Source organism: Pseudonaja textilis, chromosome 1, assembly GCF_049901715.1.
Source record: "Pseudonaja textilis isolate UNSWEBS1 chromosome 1, rPseTex1.2, whole genome shotgun sequence".
Classification (NCBI taxonomy): Eukaryota; Metazoa; Chordata; class Lepidosauria; order Squamata; family Elapidae; genus Pseudonaja; species Pseudonaja textilis.
This window is the reverse complement of record NC_141990.1, coordinates 251,888,302-251,913,484: the sequence shown is the minus strand read 5'-3', so window position 1 is coordinate 251,913,484 and position 25,183 is coordinate 251,888,302. Positions and strand designations below refer to the sequence as shown.

The 25,183-nt window shown below is 35.2% G+C and overlaps 1 protein-coding gene across 1 annotated transcript in view; it reads left to right on the top strand.

Moving 5' to 3' along the window:
• The window catches only part of SLC6A5 (solute carrier family 6 member 5), a 74,860-nt gene extending 49,677 nt beyond the window's left edge, over positions 1-25,183 (top strand). Inside the window, exons 13-15 of the mRNA XM_026703716.2 lie at positions 9,826-9,926; positions 16,210-16,377; positions 17,541-25,183. Of these exons, the coding sequence (XP_026559501.2) occupies positions 9,826-9,926; positions 16,210-16,377; positions 17,541-17,696 (425 nt within the window). The 3' untranslated portion in view covers positions 17,697-25,183. The remainder of the gene's footprint in view (positions 1-9,825; positions 9,927-16,209; positions 16,378-17,540) is intronic.

Below are 25,183 nucleotides of genomic sequence, written 5' to 3'. Positions count from 1 at the left end.
AATATAAAAAGTTGCTTTAGCAGTTTCAACTTGTGGCAACCTCTGACTGGTTGTATCTGGGTTCAAAAGCTTATTAGGTTAAGAACATAAGAACATGGGTTCATCATGCCCAGCAGTCTGTTGTCATAGTGGTGAATCAATTACACAAGGAGGCCTACTAATCTAGGGGTGGGCTTCAAAATTTTTAGTAATGGGTTCTCTGCCCGCTTTCTGGGTGGACGTGGCCATAGTGGGTGTGGCCTAATTGGCCTCCTGCACCATGGTAGGGGGCATTTTTGCCCTCCTCGGGCTCTGGAGGCTTTCCTTGAGCCTCCAAGAGGGTGAAAACAGCCTCCCCAGGCTTAGGAGGCTCTCTGGAAGCCAGAAACGAGCCTGTTTCCAGCTTCCCCAAACTTCCAGGAGGCCTGTTTTTTGCCCTCCCCAAGCCTCTGTGCATGGCCTGCACTTACCTGCCTCCAAATTAGGTTGCGTGGGGACTCCTGGGAAGGGCAGAATGGGATGGGCAGGACCAGCCAGGAGTGGGATTTGGGATTCTCTGAACTGTGCAGAATCTTAGTTAGAAAATCTCCCAAATCCCTGCAACTACCCCTGCCCTAATCTCCCAGCAGATGGCCTTCAGAGGTAGTCACACTGACATTAAGTCTATAATAATCTCAGTGATTTCCATGAATTGATCCAACCTTTAAAAATTGGAGTTACATTGACCATCTTCCATTACCCTACCTCAAAGGCTGTGTGTAGAGACAAATTGCATATTTTAGAAAGTTTATGGACCCAGCTTTTAATCCATGTATAGATTCTGTCAACATTACATGTGCTCTCTAGAGCACTAAAAATCTCCACAAACCGTTCTCATCCTGGTCATTCATATTTCGAACTGTTACCATCAGGGAGACGTTATAGGTGTCTTAAAATGAGGACTAATAGACTGAGAAACAGTTTCTTTTCCAAGGCAATAATTGTCTTGAATCAAACAGTGCATTTGTGATCTAGTCCTATGTATACAGTGGCATTTTTAAACTATTTAACTTACTAAATGTTTTAGGTAGGTTTTAGACTAGGTTTTTAATTATTATTATTATTATTATTATAATTATTTTAATTTTTAAACACTTGTGGTGTGATTGTGATGTAGTGTTTGGGGCACTGTGCTTCAAGGCACCAATGGTTTCCCTGGTTGATTTCCTGTTTCTAATATATTTGAATAATTTTTTTAATTATGTGTTTTTACAACTTTGGCAACATGCCTCTCAAATTTTCTTTTTGCTTCCCTTATTGTCCCTTTGCATTTTTCTTTAGCCAGAGTTTATGTTGTTTTTTTTTGTTTTCTTGATTAAGACAGCTCTTCCACTTTCAATCAATACTTCCTTGGCACTCATAGCCTCTTTTACTATGCCAGTGAACTGTGCAGGCCTTTTCTTGGACTTTGGGGGCATTTTTCTAATTTTAAGAATACTTGGTGCCTTTGTTTCTCCCTTATTGTAGTTTTAGACAACAATCAAGCTTTCTAGGAGATGTCTGTCCTTTTGACCTTTTCCCCCTGAGTTTCTTTTTCACTAGTCTTCTTAATTTTGAGATGTTCATATTTCTGAAGTCAAATATGACTGTATGGGATTTGCTAACTAGGCTATGGCTCTTTTTAGCATTCAATTTTATGGCATTAGAGTAACTATTCCAAATTCGTTCAGATACATATATTTCTCTCATGAAGTCCTGAGTGCTACTTCAGGTAGGTAAGTTCAGTATTGCCCCTTCCTTTAAGTCAGTTCCATGCTCTAGCAGAGAGTCATTTATAGTATCTAAGAATTTTTCCTTGGTCATAGCTTGAATGCCCAATTCTGAGGAATGCTTGAGATTTTGGAAGAAGAATAGTGATATTATACAAGATGCTGAAAAGAGATCCTCCCCCATAATTGATCTTCCTTTGCAATGCCTAGTTGAAGTGAAGGTATGCTGTGGTAAACTGAGTGATAACTGGATTATACATTTCAAGAGTGCACATGGTAGGGTTACATTATTGAATTCTACAAAAGTCACGGATCTTAAAAAGGGGTAGATTCATGCACATTCATCTCATATAATTACAAGGCTTCCTTTTTTGGAATGTCTCTCTGATAGATATCCTTCTCCATTTCCAGATCTAACAGCTTGATAAGAGGATAATAGTACACCTCCAGTATTTAGCTACTTTATGATCTGGTATTTCTGCCCAGAGTGATTCTGTTGATCTGCCCCTTTGGGGATGTGAAGATCATTTGATTCAATGGTTTCTTTTACACACAAGGCCATGCCTCTTCCACTAGGGTGTTCCCTGTGTTTCCTACAGAATTTGCAATCAGGAGCAACCATATCCCTTGTAATTTGACTATCACATTTCAGTTATACTCACTATATCTATAATGTCTTATAAGACCAGTTTACTGATACGTTTCTTAATTAGGACTGTAGGAAGCTTGGGATTAAATAACACTTCAATTCTGGACATGATATCTTGATTGACCATCCAAGTCATTGTAGTATCTAATGCAGAAAAACATACTGTATGCGGTGCCTCCTATAGTGTTTATGGAAGGTTTTGGGGTTAGATTAGTATTTGGGGGATTAAGGTTCAATTTTATGCTCGGCTGGCTCTCCGAGTTGTGGAGAAAAACTAGGAGCAGAGAGTGAGTTATGCCTACTATCTTAACTTCCTTGATGAAAAACAGGATACAATACTAATTAAATATTATCATAAAATTATTAAGCATGTATTCCTTTTAAGGGTATTGAATTGTATTTTAATTGGAAACATAAAGGGTATTGGTGTCTTTGATCAAGGTGTAATCTTTTCTGTCGTAAAGCTCTTTGGATATTTTAGATTACATTATAATGCTGTTTTAATTTCTTGGCAGCTAGAACAATGCCGTCTTGAAATTATGGAACTTGAAGTTCAATATATCTGAATGGAAATCCTACTTAGTTCTTTAGTTGCTTCTGGGAAGACCCATACGGCAGAAAATAATACTTCTTGTTGCTAGTCTTTTCAGTCTGGTTCATGAAAAAACATGTACAACAAAGGTTAAACAATACATTACAATAAAATTTGTTTGCAGTTTAATAGAAAGCAGAGCACTGAAACAGATAAAGCTAAAGAAAATGTGTTTGAGTTATTCTCCATAACTAATGAAACTTTTATGCCATTCTGGTTTTGACCACAGGGTGGCAGACATACAACAAATCCTACCTGACAGAATAGGGTTATTCTTAACAGAGCTACAGATGATATCAAATGAAATGTCAGTTGTTGTGATCACATGGACTCTTATTATCCCTTCATGCTTGTTGTTCTCAACAACGGATTGATTTGCTTAATTATAAAACAAAGCTTCTGGAACAAGTCCATCAAAGGGGGCAAGCAAAATGTAAGGATAAAAATATAGTAGTAATTCAGCTTTTAAAAAAAATCAAGAGAATGTAGTATGGCACAAGCAAATGTAAACTATAATGTCCATTAATGCAAAACTCACAGAACTAAATTACATAACATCAATCTTCATGCTGTAATAGTTTTTAAGGACTGAAAGGCATTTGAGTGTAATGGGCTTAACTGTATGGGTATATATATATATATATATATATATATATATATATATATATATATATATATATATATATGCTGGTTTCTGGTTTCTAAAATAAATATCTGCAATTTCACTTTAACTGAAGGTGAAATTGGGAAGAATGACTGCATCACAGCTTGCAGGAGTCTTTAAAACCTCTGTCGCTTCTCTGAAACATCAATCATTTTTCTCAGTAATATGTAATATTTTAGTTGATAGCAGTAAGGAAAATGATAGCGAAGAAGGGTGAGATAGCAACTATTCTGATACATCCTCCAGTGTAAAGTATTGTGAATATACTGATGACACCCACATAACTTTCTCTACATCACTGCTCTTGCCTTATCTCCCTAAATGTCTGTTTACATGCATGCAAAATCTAAATCCAAATAAGATGGAGGTTGTCATTGTAGGAGTCATGATCTGAAAGATGAGATGAAATCTTCTACTGCATTGTCCCCAAAATGATGTAGTCTGAGACAGAGGTGGTATCCAGCAGGTTCTGACCAGTTCTGGAGAACCGGTAGCGGAAATTTTGAGTAGTTCAGAGAACCGGCAAATACCAGCTCTGACTGGGGATTTTACAGTATTCCTCCACTGCCATGCCCACAGAACCGGTAGAAAAATGTTTGAATCCCACCACTGGTCTGAAAGTGCCATTGCATCCAGAATAGTTTACACCAGCTCTATTTTGAAGAGAACTAATCTCAGAAAAGAATTATACAAGATGAAAATAATAACAGCAGTAATAGCAACGACACTGTATTTCCATTTTAGTAAGTTCTCAGTCAGGGTTGAAAGTAGTCCTCAAGTTACGACCACAACTGAGACCAAAATTTGTATTGCTAAGTGAAACATTTGTTAAGTGATTTTGCCTGATTTTATGACTTTTCTTGCCATAGCTGTTGAGTGAATCTTTGCCTTTATTAAGTTAATAACAGGGTACTTAAGTGAATCTGGATTCCCCATTGACTTTGCTGGTCAGAAGGTTGTAAAAGCTGATCACATGACCCCAGGACACTGCAACCGTCATAAATATGAACCAGTTGCCAAGCATCTGAATTTTGATCATGTGACCATAGGGATGTTGCTACAGTTATAAGTGTGAAAAATGGTCACAAATCACTTCAGAACCGCTAAACGGTCTCTAAATGAACTATTGTAAGTCAAGGACTACCTGTATTGCTGTAACAAGGTCCTATGTTACAAAGTTTATTTATTTTTTACCCTCACTCTGCTCAATTGAGCAGGATTTTATTTTACACTGGTTCTCTTTTCGGTAGCATGTTAACAAAATTCCAAAGTGATATCTTCCAGACTAACCCCTTGTAAAACCATCGCAGTTCTTGGCAGACGCCTTTTACACCTTTGTTCTAATTTGTTTTGGATTGTGTCTCTTTCTCTTTTTCCCCAAATGCTTCTTTCAATTTGATATGCTGTGGGTTTCAACTTAGAGAATGAACTTCTTTAACATTTAGGCAACACTTTTCTCTGAGCATTTAAAACAAATTGGGCATGTTGCTATTGTATCTGGCAAGGGCATTTATGATGAATTATATTTCTCTTCAGTTTTTAAATTAGATTTTTTAAATTAGAAAAGTCAGGAAGCAAGGGAAAGGAATCAGTTTTTCTTTTGAAAGATAGTTAATTCCATGTTAAAATTTTTCAGAAAGCATGATACCCATTTCATATGCTGTATAATGTATGTATAATGTATACCTATATACATTTCCATTTACGAAATGAAAAATGAATGATTGGGATACAATCCATAAATCACATTAATAAACTGGACTTTAAATTAAACTGATTTAACATACTCTATTCCCCCTCCTACTTCCTGAGAGGATAATCAAAACTAGGTTTGCCTTCATTAATAAAACTAGGTTTATTTCAGACATTATTGAGAGTTCCAATAATGTTTGTAGCCTATTTGGAATAGCCAAAGCCAAAGAAGAAAAGGTGAGAATTGTGTAGGAAATGACCAGACTCAATTTGGAATGCCTTAGTACCAGGAAGTGATCTAAGTCCAGCTCTCCTGAACTCCAGAGGAGTTTTAAGTCCAGCTCCCAGGGAACTCCATTGATTCTTATCTACCACCAATGCAGTTGCCTGTTCTGAGTCTTGTAGTCTTGCAGTGAGCTAGCATGGATTAAACTTGCACTCATTTGGTTCTTGACTTCTTGTGCCTAACAAATTGTACACTTTTGTTCACTGTTCTTTCTCTTTTATATTTTTATTCAGGACCATTGCATTTTGAATGTTTAGGCTATTTTAACAGTGTTGTTGTCCAAAAGTGAGAGGTACCCTGTTCCTGTCCCAAACAAATAAATAAAAACTCATTCACACAATTCCCTTAAAGTTCAATCTTACTCCCCTTCCATCTCCATTAGTACAAGCAGATTTGTTTCTTTGCTCTCACAACTTATAATTGGTCTCATAATCAGATTGTGGGAATTGTAATAAACAGGGGCCCATCACTATGTGAAAAAAAACCTAATTAAACAAGACTATTTGGAAATAGCCCATCAACATTTAATATTATTATTCATGTATAATATGTTTAAACTGTTTCAAACTTAAAAGAGTTATGTGGTGCAGAAAACCAATTGGTGACAAGGTAATGCAAAATAACCAGAAGATACCAATGCAATAATTTAAAATGAATACAATTATCAGAACATTTGGTACACGAGAAAGGAAAACCCAGCTGGTTTTTAAAAAAACCTGATGTACATTTCATTTATGGTGATACTTCAATTTATAGACAAAATTTAAATACATTTGATGCTGTTACTGAAAATGGTGTTAAATAGCTTGTCATTATCAGGGTTACTTTTTATATAAGCATTAGCACACTGATCTTGGACATTTTATTTTTAATTCATTAGAAGAAAGAGTGAATAGATATGACTTTTTGGCACAATTATATACCAAAGGCTATATAAACAGTAAAACTTTAATGTCTGTTGAATCTGAATATTAGTTAAATCTGAATTTACATCGTTTGCATAATTACATCGTGGCTTAAATGTCCAATTTGCAATAAAATCTTGATTTAACCCACAAATTTTTTAATTAATTAACAGGCTATCTATGAAATATGGGCAAAATCTGAACAACAAAATAAGTATATTGTATTCAGGGTCCCCTAAACAGGTTTGTGAGGATTTATTGTACTCACAACAATCCAGGATGTTAGAAAAGAGAACTAAAATAATATTATGTGAGTTTTTAGGACTTTAAAATATTACCCCTGATACTTCTCAATTTCTGATGATACAAATATGAAAAACGATGTCTCAAATTGTGGTGCTGGAAAAGGCTCTTGAGAGTTTCTTGGACTTCAAGGAGACTAAATCAGTCAATCCTAAAGGAAATCAACCTGACTATTCTTTGGAATGGCAGATAATGAAGCTTAAATGCATTGGCCATCTAGTGCAGTGGTATCAAACTCATGGCGCAGGGGCCGACACATCCTGTGCTGGCCCTGCCTCCACCTGGTTTAGCAAAGGGGAAAAAAGTCCCAATACGTCACATGATGCCATGAGTTTGACACCCCTGATCTAATGAAAAGAAAGGTCTCATTGGCAAAAGCTGTGATATTGGGAAAGCTTGTCAAAAGGAGAGGAGATGGAAGAGGATGTGATGGTTAGATAGTGTCATCAACGAAATGAATGTGAATTTGGGCAGATTCTGGGAGACAATAGACGACAGGGGGTCCGAGCATCCTATGATCCATTGGGTTGCGAAGAGATAGACATGATTTAATGACCGAACAACAACAAGATGCCTAAAGCATTTGGTTGTTCTATTCAGACTGTGGATATTCCTCTTCTCTCCCTTCTCCCTGAACTAGAGAAGAAAGATGGAGGAATTTCAATAGCTCAAGCCAAAATGCAGCTGACAATGCAGAGAGATTCAAAGGCCTTTCCAGCTCTTGATGTCTGGGAGAAGAAGCTCACTTCTTCATGGAGAAATGAGATAATTGGGCGATGTATTAGATCTAGACAAGTCAATTCTAGAAGCAAAGTTCCTGAGCAGACTTATCTGCTAACAGTGAGACAATTTTTCCGTCAATAGTGAGCTAACCTATCCACTAACAATGCATCGGTTTGAGACATTTCTGCTACTGTAAAATAAAGGGCTCTCATTAGAATACATAGATAGTAAAAAGAGACATATGAACCTTGAGTCTGCAAAAAAAAAAAGGCTTTAGTTTTACAGTTTCTTGTTTTTTTTCCCATACCAATTGCTTTTCTGCTATCTAGTTTATCAAGGACTGTGTCCTTGAATTCCTACTTGCAAACACTTTAATCTAGGAGAATCCATACAATAAACTCTCTAGGCAGCAAGCTTTTAGAATCCTTAAAGAAGGGAAATGATTATTAAACACTCATATTACTATCGGAGAAAGGATTGGCATTTTGGTACTCTGAATCTGTTTGGCTTTTGGTATTCTGTATTAAGCCCCTAAGCAGAATGTCTTAGACATCATCGAATGAAGAACATTACCTTCATTTAAAAGGGGAATCAAATTAATGGTTACTGCATTGTTTAGTGATGAGAACTATGCATGTGTACAAACTCCTTCCTTCCTTCCTTCCTTCCTTCCTTCCTTCCTTCCTTCCTTCCTTCCTTCCTTCCTTCCTTCCTTCCTTCCTTCCTTCCTTCCCTTCTTGTGGTGGTACATCTTCCTTTACATTATAATCTTTCAACCTACTACGACAGATTGCTGCTGCGGTAACAGAAGGTGGTGTATACCTTGAAAGGTTAAGATATCATGCTGGAGTAATATCTGAAACATATTTAGAGCAGCAGAGTCAGCCTTGTTCTGTCACTCTCTCCAGAAGAGAAGTCACACATTTTTGTTTTTCAGGTGGGATGTTTTATATTTTGGGAGTGAATAATTAATGTCTGTTGCAGTGATTCAGTGTTATGTGAATTGCTATTAGAAAACATTTGTTACTGAGCTTACTTAGTGATAAATAGATGTGAAGAATGGTGGTGAACAAGTCAAAGAAAAAAAGTCACACAATCCAACCACCAATGTACAAAATAGTGTTTTGCTGAATCGCAAGACTGAAAAGGAAGCTGCACCAGTTCTATTAGTCTCTTTTTCATTAAGGCAAAAAATATGCCTGCTGTGTGCATAAAACCCATGCAACAAACTAGATAATATGAAAGTCTTGCAAAGGTCTAGCAATCAAAAGAAGTAATGGACTGAAATAATGTGGAAATGATGGCCCTGTCTACATTATTACCATCAAAAGAAACAATTCTGCTGCTAATGGAAAACTATCTGGATTTCTTTGTGGTATTTCATGTTACATTTACAATAATATTGTATTATTGTTGAACAATTTCAAAGTTAAATTTCAGGCCTTGATTTCTTTTCCTTATTGGAGAATCCAAAGCTTTATATCCAAAATATTCTTAAATACCCCTCCCCCTTAATTTTTATTTTTGACTTGAGATTAGGGCACATACTTACAGCTTTTTAAAATTATATGTTGTATAAATATCTAAAATAACAGAACCCAAGAAAAAAATGTGTGATTTTTGTTTATCTAAGGGCATTTAAAAAAAAACCCAACTGATGAAAAGAAATATTAGCTGTGAATATTATTCAGATTTTACTAAATCAAATAGAAAAGAATCATATTTTCACAATATGGCTCAATTTGCTTTCAAGAAAGCAATTTCAGAATTCTGAAAGTGAGAACCTCAACTCAGTTTCCAAATATTTATATATCTCCTTCATCAGTTTAAAAAATTGCTTCAGTATAACAGTAAGACTCTTAAGTATATGTTGCTGTGGACCCCAGGTTGTGTTCATATTATTCTTTATATTGCAATATATTAAGCTAATGTTTATATAAACTTTGTAATTCATCTATTAGAATGAGCAATGAATGAGCCGGTAGCGGATATTTTGAGTAGTTTGGAGAACCAGCAAATATCACCTCTGACTGGAGATTTTACAATACCCTTCCCTTGCCACGCCCACCAAGCCACACCCACAGAACCAGTAGTAAAAAATTTTGAATCCCACCATCACTGGAGCAATCCAAATTATAGATATGGTTAATATATGTATTGAAGAGCTAGACTGACAAATCAGTGTGCCTGTTCTTTCTATAATTAGACACAAGAGAAATCGCCAGAGATCTTAATTGAAGCTCAGTTTCTTTTGCATTTGGATTTACATGTGTTTATTTTACAGGCTTGGAAAGATTTTGTGAAGACATTGAAATGATGATTGGATTCCAGCCAAACAAATTCTGGAGAATCTGTTGGGCTTTTGTGACCCCAACTATTTTAACAGTAAGAACTCAAGGAGTGGGGGTTAAAAGGGGAAATTGTCTTGTTTATTTATTTCCAGTATTTATATGCCATCAAATGTTATATATATAAAACTCTATAGATGGTCTGGGCAGGGTTTTTTTTTTTTTTACGATTAGTTGCTATTAATGGCCAAAACATACATTAGGTTAAATATGGTTTTTATAGAAGCAAAAACTATGAAGCTAAAATACAGACTTCTAAGGTGTATTTAAACATTACAATTACATTTATGTAAATTTCAAGCACCGGAATATACCTCAGCATGAACGTTCTTCACTGGATGTTATTTTTCCTTTTAATGTTGCTACTTGGCTTCGATGTTCTCATACTTGATATACATAAATAATCTATTCAATTCTTATCTAGCATTATGCTGGTGGAGGTTAATTAGATGCCAAGAAACTCTCCATTAAAAGCCCTATTGAAATGTGCTGAAATGAAGTACTGTGTGTCTGCATAGCATCTTCTATTATTATCTTTGGCATCCAAGCAAAAGAAATTTTAGTGGACTGTAACCAGAATTCCACCCCCATGGGTAAATTAGATTATATCCTGCATAAACATGAATTAAACAAACTTTTAAAGTGTGTGTATGAGTGGTGTGTATATGTGTCTATACTCACAATATAATACAGCTCTCATTGCAATTTTCTACATGTAGAAATATTTGCTTTCTATAGTAATTTTCTCATTGTGGAAATCTTGCATATTTCATACTACATTTCCAATTAATGGATGCTTTTATGTCTTTCTTTTAAATAGCCATGGGGGAACTGCTTAATGGTGAGATTGCATATTAATATGACAGGAATATGTATGCCAGGATCATTTGGGTGGGGGGGAGATTTTCCCATATAATAGTCATTAGGTTTGGATACAGAAGGCTAAAATTGTGCACTTGACCGCAGGCTTATATTGACAGCAGAGGATGTTGCTCAGATGTTCTTTCTAAATTGTCTTGACAAAATCAAATTTCCCAGCAATAATTAGTACAAATCTAGTACATGAAAACAGTGCCCTGGTTTATACTTAACAGTAAGCTATAATGTGATATAGTTTTATTGAATCAGCCCATTATTGTGTAGTATTATATGTCAACCAAGCCATATGGCTCATTTAGTAGCATCATGGTTAAAAGAAACCAAAGATTACTGCATATGTTGTTTCAGAATGATGTCATTGGTTGAGAAACATGTACAGTATATAACCACTCTTTAGTCTGTTCCAAACCATTATTATGCTTGGAATGCACCACAGCTGAAAATTCACATATATCTCAATGTTATGGCAGATAATTGGAGGAATTCTCAAAATTAGCTGCATGTTTACATGCTTTTTAAAAAATAAAAATGGCATAAAGCTGCTTTCTGTGTAGCACTAAAATTACAATTTTTAAAAAAACATATATCGTATGTGGGCAGTGCCGTCTCTTGCAAAGTTGTTTGTTACTTGTTAGAACAACAGTTGTTCCATTTCTCAAATTCATTTATTGAAGCTGAGCAATTGTGACAAGTTGTTCTAGTAAACATGGCTTTCCTTTTTTAGATCAAAGCTAATGTATTCCAAAGAAAAGCACAGATAGACAGACAGACAGATAGACAGACATCCAGGAGAATTTAGGAACAGTTAATTGCCAGTGCCACTAGGTGTCACTCTGTTGCAGCAACTCTACTTTTAAATCAAAACAAATCTTGAGATACAATAAATAAAGGCAAATGTGTTTCAATTTCTCTCTCTCTCTCTATTATTTTTTTAAAATAATAATTTTATTTTGACTTGGATTTGCATTGATTTGTCATCCTATGTTTAAAAGTCAGCCTAGAGTGAGTTTTATGAATTTTTAAATTTTTGCATTTTTTGGTATACAATTACATCTATTGCATTTTTGTCATAAAAGAGTTTCCACAGTATACATATATGTCATCATTGCTAAATATAGCTAGCAGTTTAATGAGAAAAAAAGGGGGGGTGTATGCCCAAATCATTGGTTATAATCTCAAATCATCATACTATGGCATGGAAAATTATAGGACAAGCTTTTTATTTGTATTGTATTCTTTGTTCCTCCTCTGCTCCAAGCAGAATTATCTTTAGTCTCTACACATATGCTTAGGATTTTAAGGTTAAGGTGGTTAGAGATCCCTGAAAGTAATGCTATATACAAAATTGAGATTTGAACGGTGGGTAATCCATGTTTGACAGTGATCTTGCCCAGCTATAATCCAGAAGGATACAGAATAAGAAACAAACAAAAGTTTGTATTTACACTGCATTAGGGAAAAAGGTTTCTCAGTTAGACAAGGTATTTTCTGATTTAAGACTCATTTTTCCTAAATCCATAAATTCTTTTTTTTTTTTTACAAACTTTACTGATTATAAAACTAAAATATCAAACAAACACACACACAACACACAGAAGAAGAAGAAAGAAAAAGGAAAAAAAGAAAATGATTAAAAACTAACAATTCTACTATCAACAGTCGATGGTTCCTTGTTTGTTATCAATATTGGTGATATATTTACAAATACATCTTATTGCATATAATTACTACCTCTTTTAAATTTTACATTGTTTACTAATATATTTTCTATTTTTGTTCTATCCAGTCATACCAGCATTCCCAGCTTCTATAATATTTTGATGTTTCTTTTTCCTTAAGTGCCAAGGTTAACTTATCCAACTCTGCACAGGCTGTTATCTTCTGAATAACCATTTCCTCTGTTGGAATATCTGCTTGTTTCCAACACTGTGCAAAGGTTATTCTGGCTGCAGTAAGAATATACAGTATTATATATTTGACATTTTTAGAAATTTGTCTATTAAATATCCCCAATAGGAATAATTCTGGTTTTAATTCAGTTTGCTCCACCGTTATTTCCTCTAACCATTTTTTTATTCTATGCTAGTATCTTTGGGCTTCAGTGCAGAACCACCATATGTGAAAGAATGTTCCATGTTTCTTTTTATATTTCCAGCAATTCAGATTCATGTTAGGAGACATTTTCATTGTTCTCGAGGGTGAGAGATGCCATCTATAAAACATTTTATAGGCATTTTCTTTATATGCTGCTGATTTTGTAATTTTATTATTCCTTGTCCAAACCTTTTCCCATTCTAATAATGTAATGCTACGTCCTATGTTTCTGCTCCAAGCTATCATGTTGCCTTTGACTACTTCCTCTTCTAATTTCATCTCTAATAAGTAACTATAAAAGTTAGTTTTATTTTTTTTATCTGGACCTAATAGGATTTTATCTAATTGTTGTGCTTTTAGTATAAGTTTCAAAATTTTTCTTGTCCTGGCTATATCTATTTTGAATTTGAAAATAAGCCCACCGGTCTACTTGTAGCCCTTGTTCTTGGAGATCTTGCCATGATTTTAAAGTTCCTTGTGTGTCAAGAAGGTCTTTGTATTTTATCATTTTATTAAGATCTAAATTATTTGGATGTATGATCGCCTCCATTGTTGAGATCCAGTTTGGGATTTTTAAATAATGTTTTTTTTGTTCCAATTAGCCAATAAGGAATCTCTAATTATATGTCTGTGGAAATACTTCTGCTTAATTTTTCCAGTGTCCCATAAAAATGGGTGCCATCCCCTCTGTAAATCATGGCCTTCTAAAAATAAGATCCTTTTATTCGACAGATTTACCCACTCTTTCAACCAAAGTAAGAAGGTTGCACTATAGTATAATTCCCAAATTGGGAGTGCCATACCTCCCCTGCTCTTCATATCTTGCATTGCCTTTAGGTTTATCCTCGTTTTTTTCTCTTGCCATATAAATTTGGTAATTATCTTGTTAAGTTCCACAAAGTAATTTTTATGTATATTTATTGGTATTGTTTGGAATAAGTAAATAAATTCCCAATCCATAAATTCTATAGTAACGTATCTCTCTTTTTTTAACCTTCAGAAGGCAAAGCAAACACTTGGAAGGACGTTGTTATCATTCATGCATTGAAGTCATTCAGCTGTTGAAAACCTGCTTTAATCCTATCAGATATGACTGAAGCCCAAACTTCAGTGCAGCTGAAGATTAAAGCCTTGTGTTTCAGCACAGCAATGCCTGTTAGTTAAAAGTATGGAGTCTTCTGGAGAAAAAAAAGTACACAATCCACAGCAAACATTTTGTTCATCAGCAACCAACACCATTTGTATCAGGCCTTTGTGGCAATACAGTCCAGATTCAACTGACCTGACTTGAAAGCAGTAAATAACTTCTACATGGATTGCTCTAGAACAGGGGTGTCAAACTCAAGGCCTGGGGGCCAGATATGTCCCCCAGGGCACTCAGATCTGGCCCATGGGGCCACCCTGGAAACAGCAAAAGACCGGCCCATGGTGCCTGTGCCAGAAAAAATGGAGCTTGGGAGGGCCATGCTCAGCCTGCTTGTTTTCACTGACAACGGCTCTGTTTTCATTGGCAAAGGGCTGCAGGAGGTCATCGCAGCCTAAGACAGGTGATATTAAGCTGGCCACACCCACCCTGCCCACCCCCATCCCCGGGCACACACCTCCAGCCCCCCCCCCCAGGTCAATCACAACCCTGATGCAGCCCACAATGAAATCGAGTTTGACACTCCCGCTCTAGAAAGTCACACAACAGTGTTAAGCACATCATGTAACCTAAGGATTTGGCTTGCTGCAGGGAATAGAGAATAATGCTAGGAATTAAGCATCTAGGAAACACAAACTCTTTCCCTTTCCTCATACATACATACGCATCTCTCTCTCTCTCTCTTATTATTCCTGAGCAGGTGCACTCTGGAAGCAGGAACAGATTGCCCTGTGGCAGCATTGGGGGAAATGAAAATAGGCAGTCATCTGCCAAGTTCTGCAAAGATGTATCTCTGCCATTCAGTTTAGCTGTTGGTGCCAGACATGGCTGGCTCTTTTTTTGCCTTACTGTCACTGCAAGCTGACATAGGTGCAAGTGGGTCAAGGAGATTTAGCTAAGTCCAAATCCCCTGCCTGTCCCAGATTACCAGTTATTGTCCCACCAGGTGCGACTCTCAGCAGTACAGGTTATCTGTTTTATATTTCAGGATCCAAACAGAGTACCTTTGGCTGCAGTTTAGACTTTCTTCTAAATGCCTCTAAAATACTTGCAAATTTTTTCTTTCCGTTCCTTAGCAATACAACATTGGTATGCAGCTGTTATTTGTATTTTCCCTTAGCTACTTTAAAAAAACAACAGCAATACAGCAATCCTTGAATGTGGATTTAAGCAAAAGAAACTTTTCGGCCATTTTTTTTTGCATAAATCCTCATCTAAATATATTCTTCTTTTGTTCCATAGCAGGAAAAGAGGGAACCAGTTTAGCTATGGAGCAATGAAATACGATATGTTTCCTATATATGAGGTTACTGAAGATGCATTAAAAAGCCTTTGCTTAAAATGTATTTTGGTTGAGACATTCAATAAAATTAACATTTGATACCTTGGAATAATTAAGCTTACAGTTTGAATTGATCCTTGTTTACCTGAAGTTAACTCAGTCATTTTTATATGTTCTCTTTGATAAATCTCCATTAAATTATTGTATCCATATCCAGTTCACAGAGAATATCGAACTATGCACTGACATATAGACATGTGGCTCTTTATACTATAAATGGGGTGGTCTAATAAGATAATTACATTAAGCTTTGCTGCCAATAGACTGCATAATAACTTTTTTAAAACCATAGATATAATAATGTGGTTTCATTTCCTCAAAAATATCTAACTTTTTCCATTGAGTTATATAATATTTACCCTAAATCTGCCTTAAATCTGATCATATACAGGTAGTCCTCAATTTATGATTGCAACTGAACCCAAAATTTATGCTGCTGAGAAATTTGTTAATTTGCCCTGTTTTACAACTTTTCTTGCCACATTTGTCACTGCAGTTGGTAAACTGGTAACATGGTTGTTAAGTGAATCTATTTTTTCTATTGCTTGTCATAAAGTCGCAAAAGGGATCACATTACCCTGGGACTCTGCAACCATCATAAATACGAAAGAGTTGCCAAGCACCTGAATTTTGATCATGTGACTACGGGGATGCTGCAATGGTTGTAAGTGTGAAAAACAGTCATGTCATTTTTTCAGTGCTGTTGTAACTTCAAACAGTTAACTAAACTGTTTTAAGTTGAGGACTACCTGTATAGTCATTTATTGTTATGAAGTAATATATCTATACATATACTTTCGTAAAAATTGTTTGCATTCATTTCATAACATGATGATAATCAAACGTGGTTTTTTCTCCTAGTTCATCCTTTCCTTCAGCTTCTATCAATGGGAGCCAATGACTTATGGTACCTATCATTATCCAGGCTGGTCAATGGTACTAGGATGGTTGATGTTGGCTTGCTCTGTTATTTGGATTCCTGTTATGTTTGTGATAAAAATGCATCTAGCTCCTGGGAACTTCATTGAGGTAACTCCTATGCCTTCTATTCCACTCCCCTTTTTTCAGAATTTAGTGTAGGATTGGCCTATCGTATGTTTCCAAAATCATGTTTAGAAAGTTTTATTCTGTGGTTATTATTGATTATTGTTTCCTTTGGATAAATGATCAACAACTGAAGGATGACTGTTAGGATCAGATGAATTCAAAACATACCTTTAACATATGTACCTGTAAGAAAAAATTGGAAATATCCAGAAAATTTCATACTGCAGATAGTCCCAATGTGACAAACACACTAATAGGTAAAAAAAATGGGGAAAAAACCAGTTTGTGTATTTTGCTTAGGGCCTCTCATATTACCCCAACAACAAAGATAAGAGTGATATTCTAGAAACTTTTAAAGTTGATTTATAATAGCTTTCTACCCTTAAAAGTACAGTAATTATTTATTTTTACTGGAGAAATAGGCTTCCAGCGAAGTTCAAGATAAGGCAAAATTCCCCCAATTCAATCTGAAACAATTTGTTCATATTTCATTTTCACCAGAATATTTCCTGAGCTGCTCAGTTTATTACAATTGATTGGGGAGGCATAAGTTGCAAAGTGGTAATTAAGCAAGAATTAAAATAATTGGTATGGAGACTCAATTGCTTTTAATAGGTAGTAAACATATAATTGTTCCCTTTAATACTGTCATAAATATGTTTCCTTTTTTCTGTATAACATGTACCAAATTATATCTTGAACACAGAATTCAGATTTTCATTGCCTCAAAAGCTGCAGAAATATCCTAGTTTCCTGCCTGCAGATAGAAATAAAATTGTAGTATGATAATTAAAACATATTTTTCATTTCCTGCTGTTTATTACATTTCTGGTCATCACTGCATTTTTTGAGAAATTTGCTAAGTAGAAGTCATATTATCTTCATGTAGGAACCAACTGCTCAGATGATTTGGTTAAGTAACTGAGCACATTTGCTGTGGCATTTGAGTTTAGTCACTAGTGACTCTAATGGAGAGATAATTGATGATAGTGAAGGCTACATAAATAAATGGAGTTTTTATTTATTGATCTTGAACTAAACAAACTCTGTACAGCAGATACTTTAATATTATTGTCTAGACTAACATTGAGTAATTTCAACTGATCCTGATTTGTATTTGTAACTGATTATCCCTTCCCTTCCAGAGGCTCAAGTTGGTCTGCTCTCCACAACCAGATTGGGGGCCATTTTTGGCTAAACATCGTGGTGTACGTTATCAGAATATGATAGACCCACTGGGAACATCTTCCCTTGGACTTAAATTGCCACCAAAAGATTTTGAATTGGAAATGCAATCCTAGTAATTCTCCTTCTTGTGGCTATGTTGTACAGTCATCTTTCTTTCTTTCTTTCTTTCTTTCTTTCTTTCTTTCTTTCTTTCTTTCTTTCTTTCTTTCTTTCTTTCTTTCTTTCTTTCTTTCTTTCTTTCTTTCTTTCTTTCTTTCTTTCTCCTCTCTGAAAGTGGTTCCTTAGGAAGTAAGATTTATTGTTGCATGCTCACAGTAAACACTAGATAGACCACTTTAAGTACTAGATTTTGTTCTTCATACCCATTGGTGCCAGGAAGGAATACTTCACTGTAGAACGGTAACAGATGTTGCAGTAGGATAAATTGTTTTGTGAATGCTGGGCCGATTTTGCTCTTAGGGCTAATTTACATAATTTGGTTTGTTTGTTGCAGCCACATGGGTAGAATACAATAATGCAATTCCTGACACCATATGGACACCCAGAGAACATTGCTTCACTGTTACTGATAGACTAGTGGATTGGCAACTTTGTACAGCATTGGGTTGTTAACTTGTTGGGGGTTGTACACCTGTGATTGTTATCTTCTTGGGATCTTAAAAAAACAACCAACCAACCTAGCACAAAAGTATCTTTTGCATAATTATATGATATGAACATGCCAGCAAGGGCAAAGCAAAGATAATGAGTTAAGTTGACCAGCTTTCCCTGGCTAGGTGTATCATATTTGTGCTCATTAATTTTAAGGGACATTAAATTAGACATAGGAATCATTGAATCAGATTGCTGCATATGCAAAACTCTCTAAAGCTGACAACCAAGTAGTAGGGCTGCATTCGAGACAAATCCATTTTTCATATCTGTATTTCCCAAGATACCATCAGTCTTGTATTTTAATGAAAATGTGTGATAGCAACTATTTATATGTAATAGTAGACATGTCAGACCAGTGGCCTATTGCTGCCAAGCTTGGCCAGTTCTGAAACTTGGTGCCTCATGCCAGTGTTTTCCACTGTAAAAATCTGCTTATTGAACAAGCTGAGCTTTCAACTTAAAATACTGTAGCTGGAAATATATGCTCATTCAGAGCTTATTCTAAAGTCACTGTGCTTGTCACACATAGAAGTGAAGTTGGATTTGGATGCATGAAACAAAGGAGAATATGCAGCTAAGAATGGTACACAACAGCTGAGACTGGATTCCTACCTCGCTATCTAAGTGCAGAAGGGCTTCACTTGAGTCTGAACAGAGTTCTTCAATATTGTGCCCTAGGAGTTGAATGTGGCCCACTGATTCTGCCAATATGTCTTCCATTCAGTGGCTTCTAGTCACTTTGGCATCACTGAGCTGCTTTTTACCACGTGCAGCCTTTTAATATAATGCACTCATACAAAATGATGTTTTGGCATAGATTTGGAGAAAGATGAATAAGCCTTTCAGGATTTTTTTTAAAAAAGTTGTATATAGTAAACAAAGCAAAGCAAAGCATACTGACTTGTGTCATGTCTCACAAAGCTGTATTTCTCTGCTAAAAAAGAATATCAAGTTGAGGCAGGTGGGCACCCCATGCACTAATTTATTAATTTCAAGAATTCAGCATTCCCCATCCTTCTGTTCCTAAAAGAAATGCTTCATTTATGAGTCTTGATTTTCTTGGCATACTGAAGAAGTCCTAATGTCAGGTTGGTCCCAGGTTGATTTCTGTTCCTTTCTTCACTTTTTGAGTTCTAATTTTTACTTCTGAAGAAGCCATCATATAATTTGTGCCTAACTTTATATGGATATAGCAGAATATATATCTTAGCTTCCACGTACAGAACAGTTATTAGTATTTAGCTCTGTAGTTCAGCTGTGTGATTTGCCCCTGCTCTTTTCTTACAAAGTTATTTATACAGCCTTTTGATGTATTCTTCTCTTTCAGTCAACAGGATGAGAGAAATAGCTCAACCCTGACCCTATTCTATATAAATGTAGTATTAGTAATAGATGTTGTTGTTATGATGATATATAATACATAACTTCACAAAGACAGATTCTTCCTCAGAATAACTGTTTTGAGGTGTGCACACCTTTTTTTTTCATTCACCCATTCCCACATGTGGTAATTCCATAGTCACCTTTACAAGTTGTGGTGGTAAAGAAATGTTCTCATTCAAGAAAGGGCAAGAATTTAGCTCAATGGCATTCCTTCCATAGATAACTCTGCATTACATTTCTGCACACAGTACAGCCCATAGAATTTTCATGCAGTATATACAGTGCTGTACAAGTATTGATTTATAAAATAATTTTAATCTTATTGAGTAGTTTGAGACGAGAGATTCATAAGAACAATGAACTCTACTGAAACAAACCAGTTCATTGTAAATGCAATACTCATAGGGGAGATAGATATGTCTTTAATAATTGGCACAATTGTAACCTACAGCATCCTCTTGTACTTTATACATGCATCTCTGATGTTTTAAAAAGTGATCAGTGTTCATGTAGCATGTTCTAGGGCTGTTATATGTCCCTATAAAATATCTTAGCAACCAGTGTAGAGGTGGTGAATTCTTGAATAGCTTGCTTGCTTCTTCTCCACTCCTTGTGTTTGTAAGAGCTGAACTAATTGTACTTCTTTCAGGGGACTGTTTTTAATTCCTTTTGTCTATTTGTCTTCACATTACAGGGTCTCAGGTAACTCTTGTGTTTAAAATCTGTGTTTGTAGATAGGCAGATCTCATCTTGCTTGGGGGGGGGTATGGTAAATGTAAAAAGAGAAAACTAAAATGACTCTAAATTTTGTTGTAAGTTTAAAAAAATATTTCTCAAAATATTTATTTTATATTTATATTAAATATATAAAATGGGGTGTATTCCAGCCAAAGTTCAGCACTTTCCTCTATTTTTAGTGAAAAAATGTTTTTAAAAAATGTGTTTAGATCACTTCATGGAGATAATTGATATTTAAGTGGGTTTGAGACTAGACAAAGTGTCGCCTGAAATCCTGTTGCTGAACTTTCTCTTTCATGGGGCAAATAGCATTGCCCAATGAATAAGAATTGCCAATTCTTTCCCACTATTGGGTGACTGTCAGTCATTGAGCCACCAAGGAGAAGCACAATTAAACAAATTGCCATCAGTTGAAAATAGATTAAAAAAGAAATCTATTAACCCTGTTCTCATTTATATTACATATTATAATTTGCTGGGATTTTTCATCCAAAAGGTTCCAATGTAAATGAGGGGACAAGTGTGAAAGTTCATGAGATAGGGTGGTGGTTCCCAACCTTTTCTCCAGTTAAATATCTTTTGTGGCCATGAGCCCTGGCCACAGACTCACAAGATTTAACTCAAATCATAAATCATAACATTTCTTTCATAGGTCCCCTGTGATGACATCATGCCCCCTAGTGGTCCATGGCCCACAGGTTGAGAACTGCTGGAGTAGGTGATTGTCAGCATGTTGTATGTGCCTTTAAGGTTCTTCGTTGATCCTCGGGTAACTTGAAGCATTAAGTCCTTTTCACAAACTTACCAGCCTAAATTTAGTGCTGAGGGTCCTTTTGCCAGATGATTCGGTGGAAAACTGCTATTTTGCATTTGTTCTGGGATTTATTTCTTGCCCAAGTTATGCTTTCAAGAACTACCTCTTGTTCTTGGCATAACAAAATTTCATAAACATGAGCTGGAAAATTAGCTTCTGTAGGTATTCGTAGCTGGGGAATAAAAATACGTTGCTCATGGAAATGAATAATTAACTACTATAGTTTTTTTTTTAAATAAACAACACAGTGGAAGAAACTAGCATATTTTATTTTCAGTCTGACCACACACACACACACACAAACACACACTAATCAAATTGTATATCTGACAATGCATACAATATACATTGTATATGTCTTAATTATCTTCCTGAACATCCAGAAAGAACATTCAAAACTATTACAAAAGAAAACAGTAAAAATATTATCAAACAAATATCAATTAAAGACCATTTTCCACCTCTACCAACGATATGTTAGTGGGAAGCACAGTCTATTACATGTTACTTGAAACTTTACTGGAGGTAAATGCTAGTGTTCCAGTAATCAAAATGAAACAGTAATAACCCTGCAGCCAACATATTTTCCTGGAAGTCAAGAAAGCAACAATATCATAGAACATTGAAAAGTTATATTCCAAGCAAGAGCACGTATGTTACGTGCTACCAATTCAATTTTTTAATTCTTGGAAATTTTAAATTAAAAAATGGACTCCATGAAAGTTGGACAGCTTATAAATCCAAGTGAACGAATGAATGGGTCTGGCTATCAGTTTGTAGAAATAGTTTTCTGGTAAATGGGCCAGTGATTTTACTCAAATAATTTCAATTGTTGATTTGACTCAATTTCATTTCTATTGGGAAAAGAGGAGTTTATGTCTGCTATCTCATTTCTGTTCATAAATGAAACCACAGCAAGGCAAAGCCAAAAAATTCTTAAAATTACTTAAAATAAATATCTGGAAGTTGACTCCTTATTCTGTAAGTTGATAAGATGGTTTTCTCATAACACATGCATTTGAAAGGACATTGGAAGGACAAGGAAAATATGCATGGCATGTTTTAAAGCACACCTGATTACCTAAAAAGTGTTCATGGGATGGTTGGTTCTCAGCCATGTGCAGAAACTTTGGTAATAATGAAAATTAATGCAAAAAAGGGAAGATGTTAAAAGCTGCATTATTCTTGATGTAGAACCTATAGGGCATGTGCTTTTCACAAACAAGAACTCAGTCTGTATAATATTTTAAAGGCCAGTCTTAAAACAGTCCATTTCTGTACAATTTTTTATAAATTACCTCTTGATGCCACAGAAATCTACATAATTATTTTAAAATGTACATTTTCTTGACCTGGACTAGAGCTATGCAGTTTTAGCTTGACCAAGGAATGGATCATGTGATGCAAACATTAGTTTCTAATTTTATTCTGTAGAGAAAAATAACTGCTTTTAAATCATTCCTGGTGTTCAAATGGCAGTAATTTTCCACTGAATTTGATGGCGAAACCAGTTTTGACTTGAAGCTTCAGTCGAGGGTGTTCAACACGAACAGCCTAATTATTAGTTTATGTCGAGTCACCAATTGTATAGAATCAGAAAAATAAAAAGAGAAAGAAAATCAGGCTAGGCTACTGTGACCTTTTCAGTGGGAACAAAACATTTCATTTTTAAATTTATAAAATAGACGATGCCTCTAATCTGCCCAACAAAAGTTGGTTGTAGAAAACAAATAATGTGTATTTTACAGCTCTTTGGATTGTCTAGTAGCAAATACATATATTTTATGAGCACATCCTGAACATCATAAAATATTTTAGTAAATGTAATTTTTAAAAATTAATGAGTAAAATAAAAAGCCATATTGAAGAAAAGTGTCATATCTATTTCTATAACTGTTGATCTTACAAATAATAGAAACAGACTTAAAATTTAATGTAAGGTGTCTCTGTGGAATATTTGTCTAATCAAATGAGACCAATTTTTAATGAATCAGATGTAGTCTTCTTAATGTATATATTAAAATGAAGATCAATGCAAAAAGATTCCACCTTCAAATTCCTTATAGTTACCTGTAAAATATGGTTTGGTTTGACCCAGTGGCACTTTAAGAAAAGTGAGTTTAACATTTATCTACCACAATGATTTGGAATGCATTTAGGCTAATGTTTACTTTGGATGAAATTATTCTTTCTATCAAGTTCTATCACGTTCTGCACCATTGATTGATGTGCTTTGCACATCAGTTACGGTGTGTGTGTATGTGGCAATAAAGTAGTATTTAGCATTGATTAGCCTCTACACTGCGCTGCCATACCATTTAGCGTATATGCACCCTTGTATAGTTTATAGTGATCTTTTACTAGATCTAACTGCTATTTTCATGCAGATGCTATTTTTCTTTCTTTTTTATTACAGTAAATGGCACCTTTTGCAGGTTTTCTATTTCAGGTTGACAAAAATGAGAAAAAAGTGCCAGTGATTTCAGTTGTAACTTGGCGGGGGAGGGGGGTCTTTTGTTGTAAAGAAAAGTTAATCTAGCAGATGTTGCTGTTGTAATAGCCTCTGTCCTTTAACTTAAATGGGACATCCCAACCTAACATAGATAGGTCCCAGTGAAAGTAAGAACAGGTGTGCAGTGGGTAGTATTTGTTAGATGGTTCCTAGCAAGTGTTTTTGACTTAAAATTATAGCTGTTGCCATCAGCCACAGTAAATTACTGCTGCTACTTAGTATGAACAGTTTTGAACTAGATTGACCAATGATTGGACTCAGTATAAAATAGCTTCATATATTGCTTTGATTCCTTTTGCATTAGCCAACTCTTTTCCTTCTGGAAAAGAGGATGCTGCACCTGTTAGCTTGGCACACTTGTTAAAAACTGGAACCCCAGCAGTGCAAGATCAAGGGTAATAATGGAGAACAATCATTGGTTAATGAATGATCAATAATTTGTTTAATGATTAAAAACAAAGGTGTGGCAATTGCAGCCTTACTAAATGTCTTGAAAATATGTGTTTTTCTTAAGGCATATTTATGTGAATGGAAATAGCATAAGCCAAAAACATAGGTGGCATGTTTCAGATGCAAAGAACTGAGTATATGCTGGCCACCTCAAAAGTCTTTCTGAGTTGGTTCATGATTCTGTTGTTTAAAATCATAGCTAAACTTCTTGCATATACTAAACCTTTGCATAGTGGCCTGGAATGTAGCATTCCATCTTTGACTAAAGGGGAAGGAGTGGGGGAGGGGGGGGGAAATGGATTAATGGTAATAATGGCTTCTGCCTTTCGGTTACCATGAGGCAGCCAATAACCAAAGAAAGAGGGAAAGAGTGTTGTATTTTCAACAGGTTGAATTTAAAATGTGAAAGCTGGGCTAGACTTTATTGCTTGCAATAGTATGATTTTGCCCACCATGTTTTAAATACATCTTCAGGTAACCATTTGCCTTATAGGTGTATTTCATTGTTCAGTATAAAATTAATATTTGACTAGAATATATTGCTGTCCATCACCTAGAGTATATACAATAGTGTACTTTGTGTCTTTTACATGGCAGTCCTATGCCAATTTACTCAGGAGTGAGTTCTCTGTCTTTATTGAGTCTTATTCCCAAGTAAGAGTATAGGATTGTAGTTTTAGGCACTTTATTGTGGACCTATTATGGAATAGGTTAATTCTTAATTACTTGCGTAATGTCATAAATACTTACAGGCATTCTATAGGGGTACTGCTGCCTATGGATAAAGATATGTACCCTAATCAGGAAGTTATATTTTGTCCATGTATAAGCTAATAAAAAGTGTTTATGTTTCAAAGGATGTGTATCATATATATACATATATCTTATATAGCGCCTATGATGATATATTATACATTATTCATTAAAAAATATCATTGTCCTTGAGGCCCTACCTCAAATTTTGTATTATGTGTATAAATGCAATTTATTGTATTATATATTTGGCTATTATATTCTGATGTTACAAATTAGAAGTTATCCTCTAATCT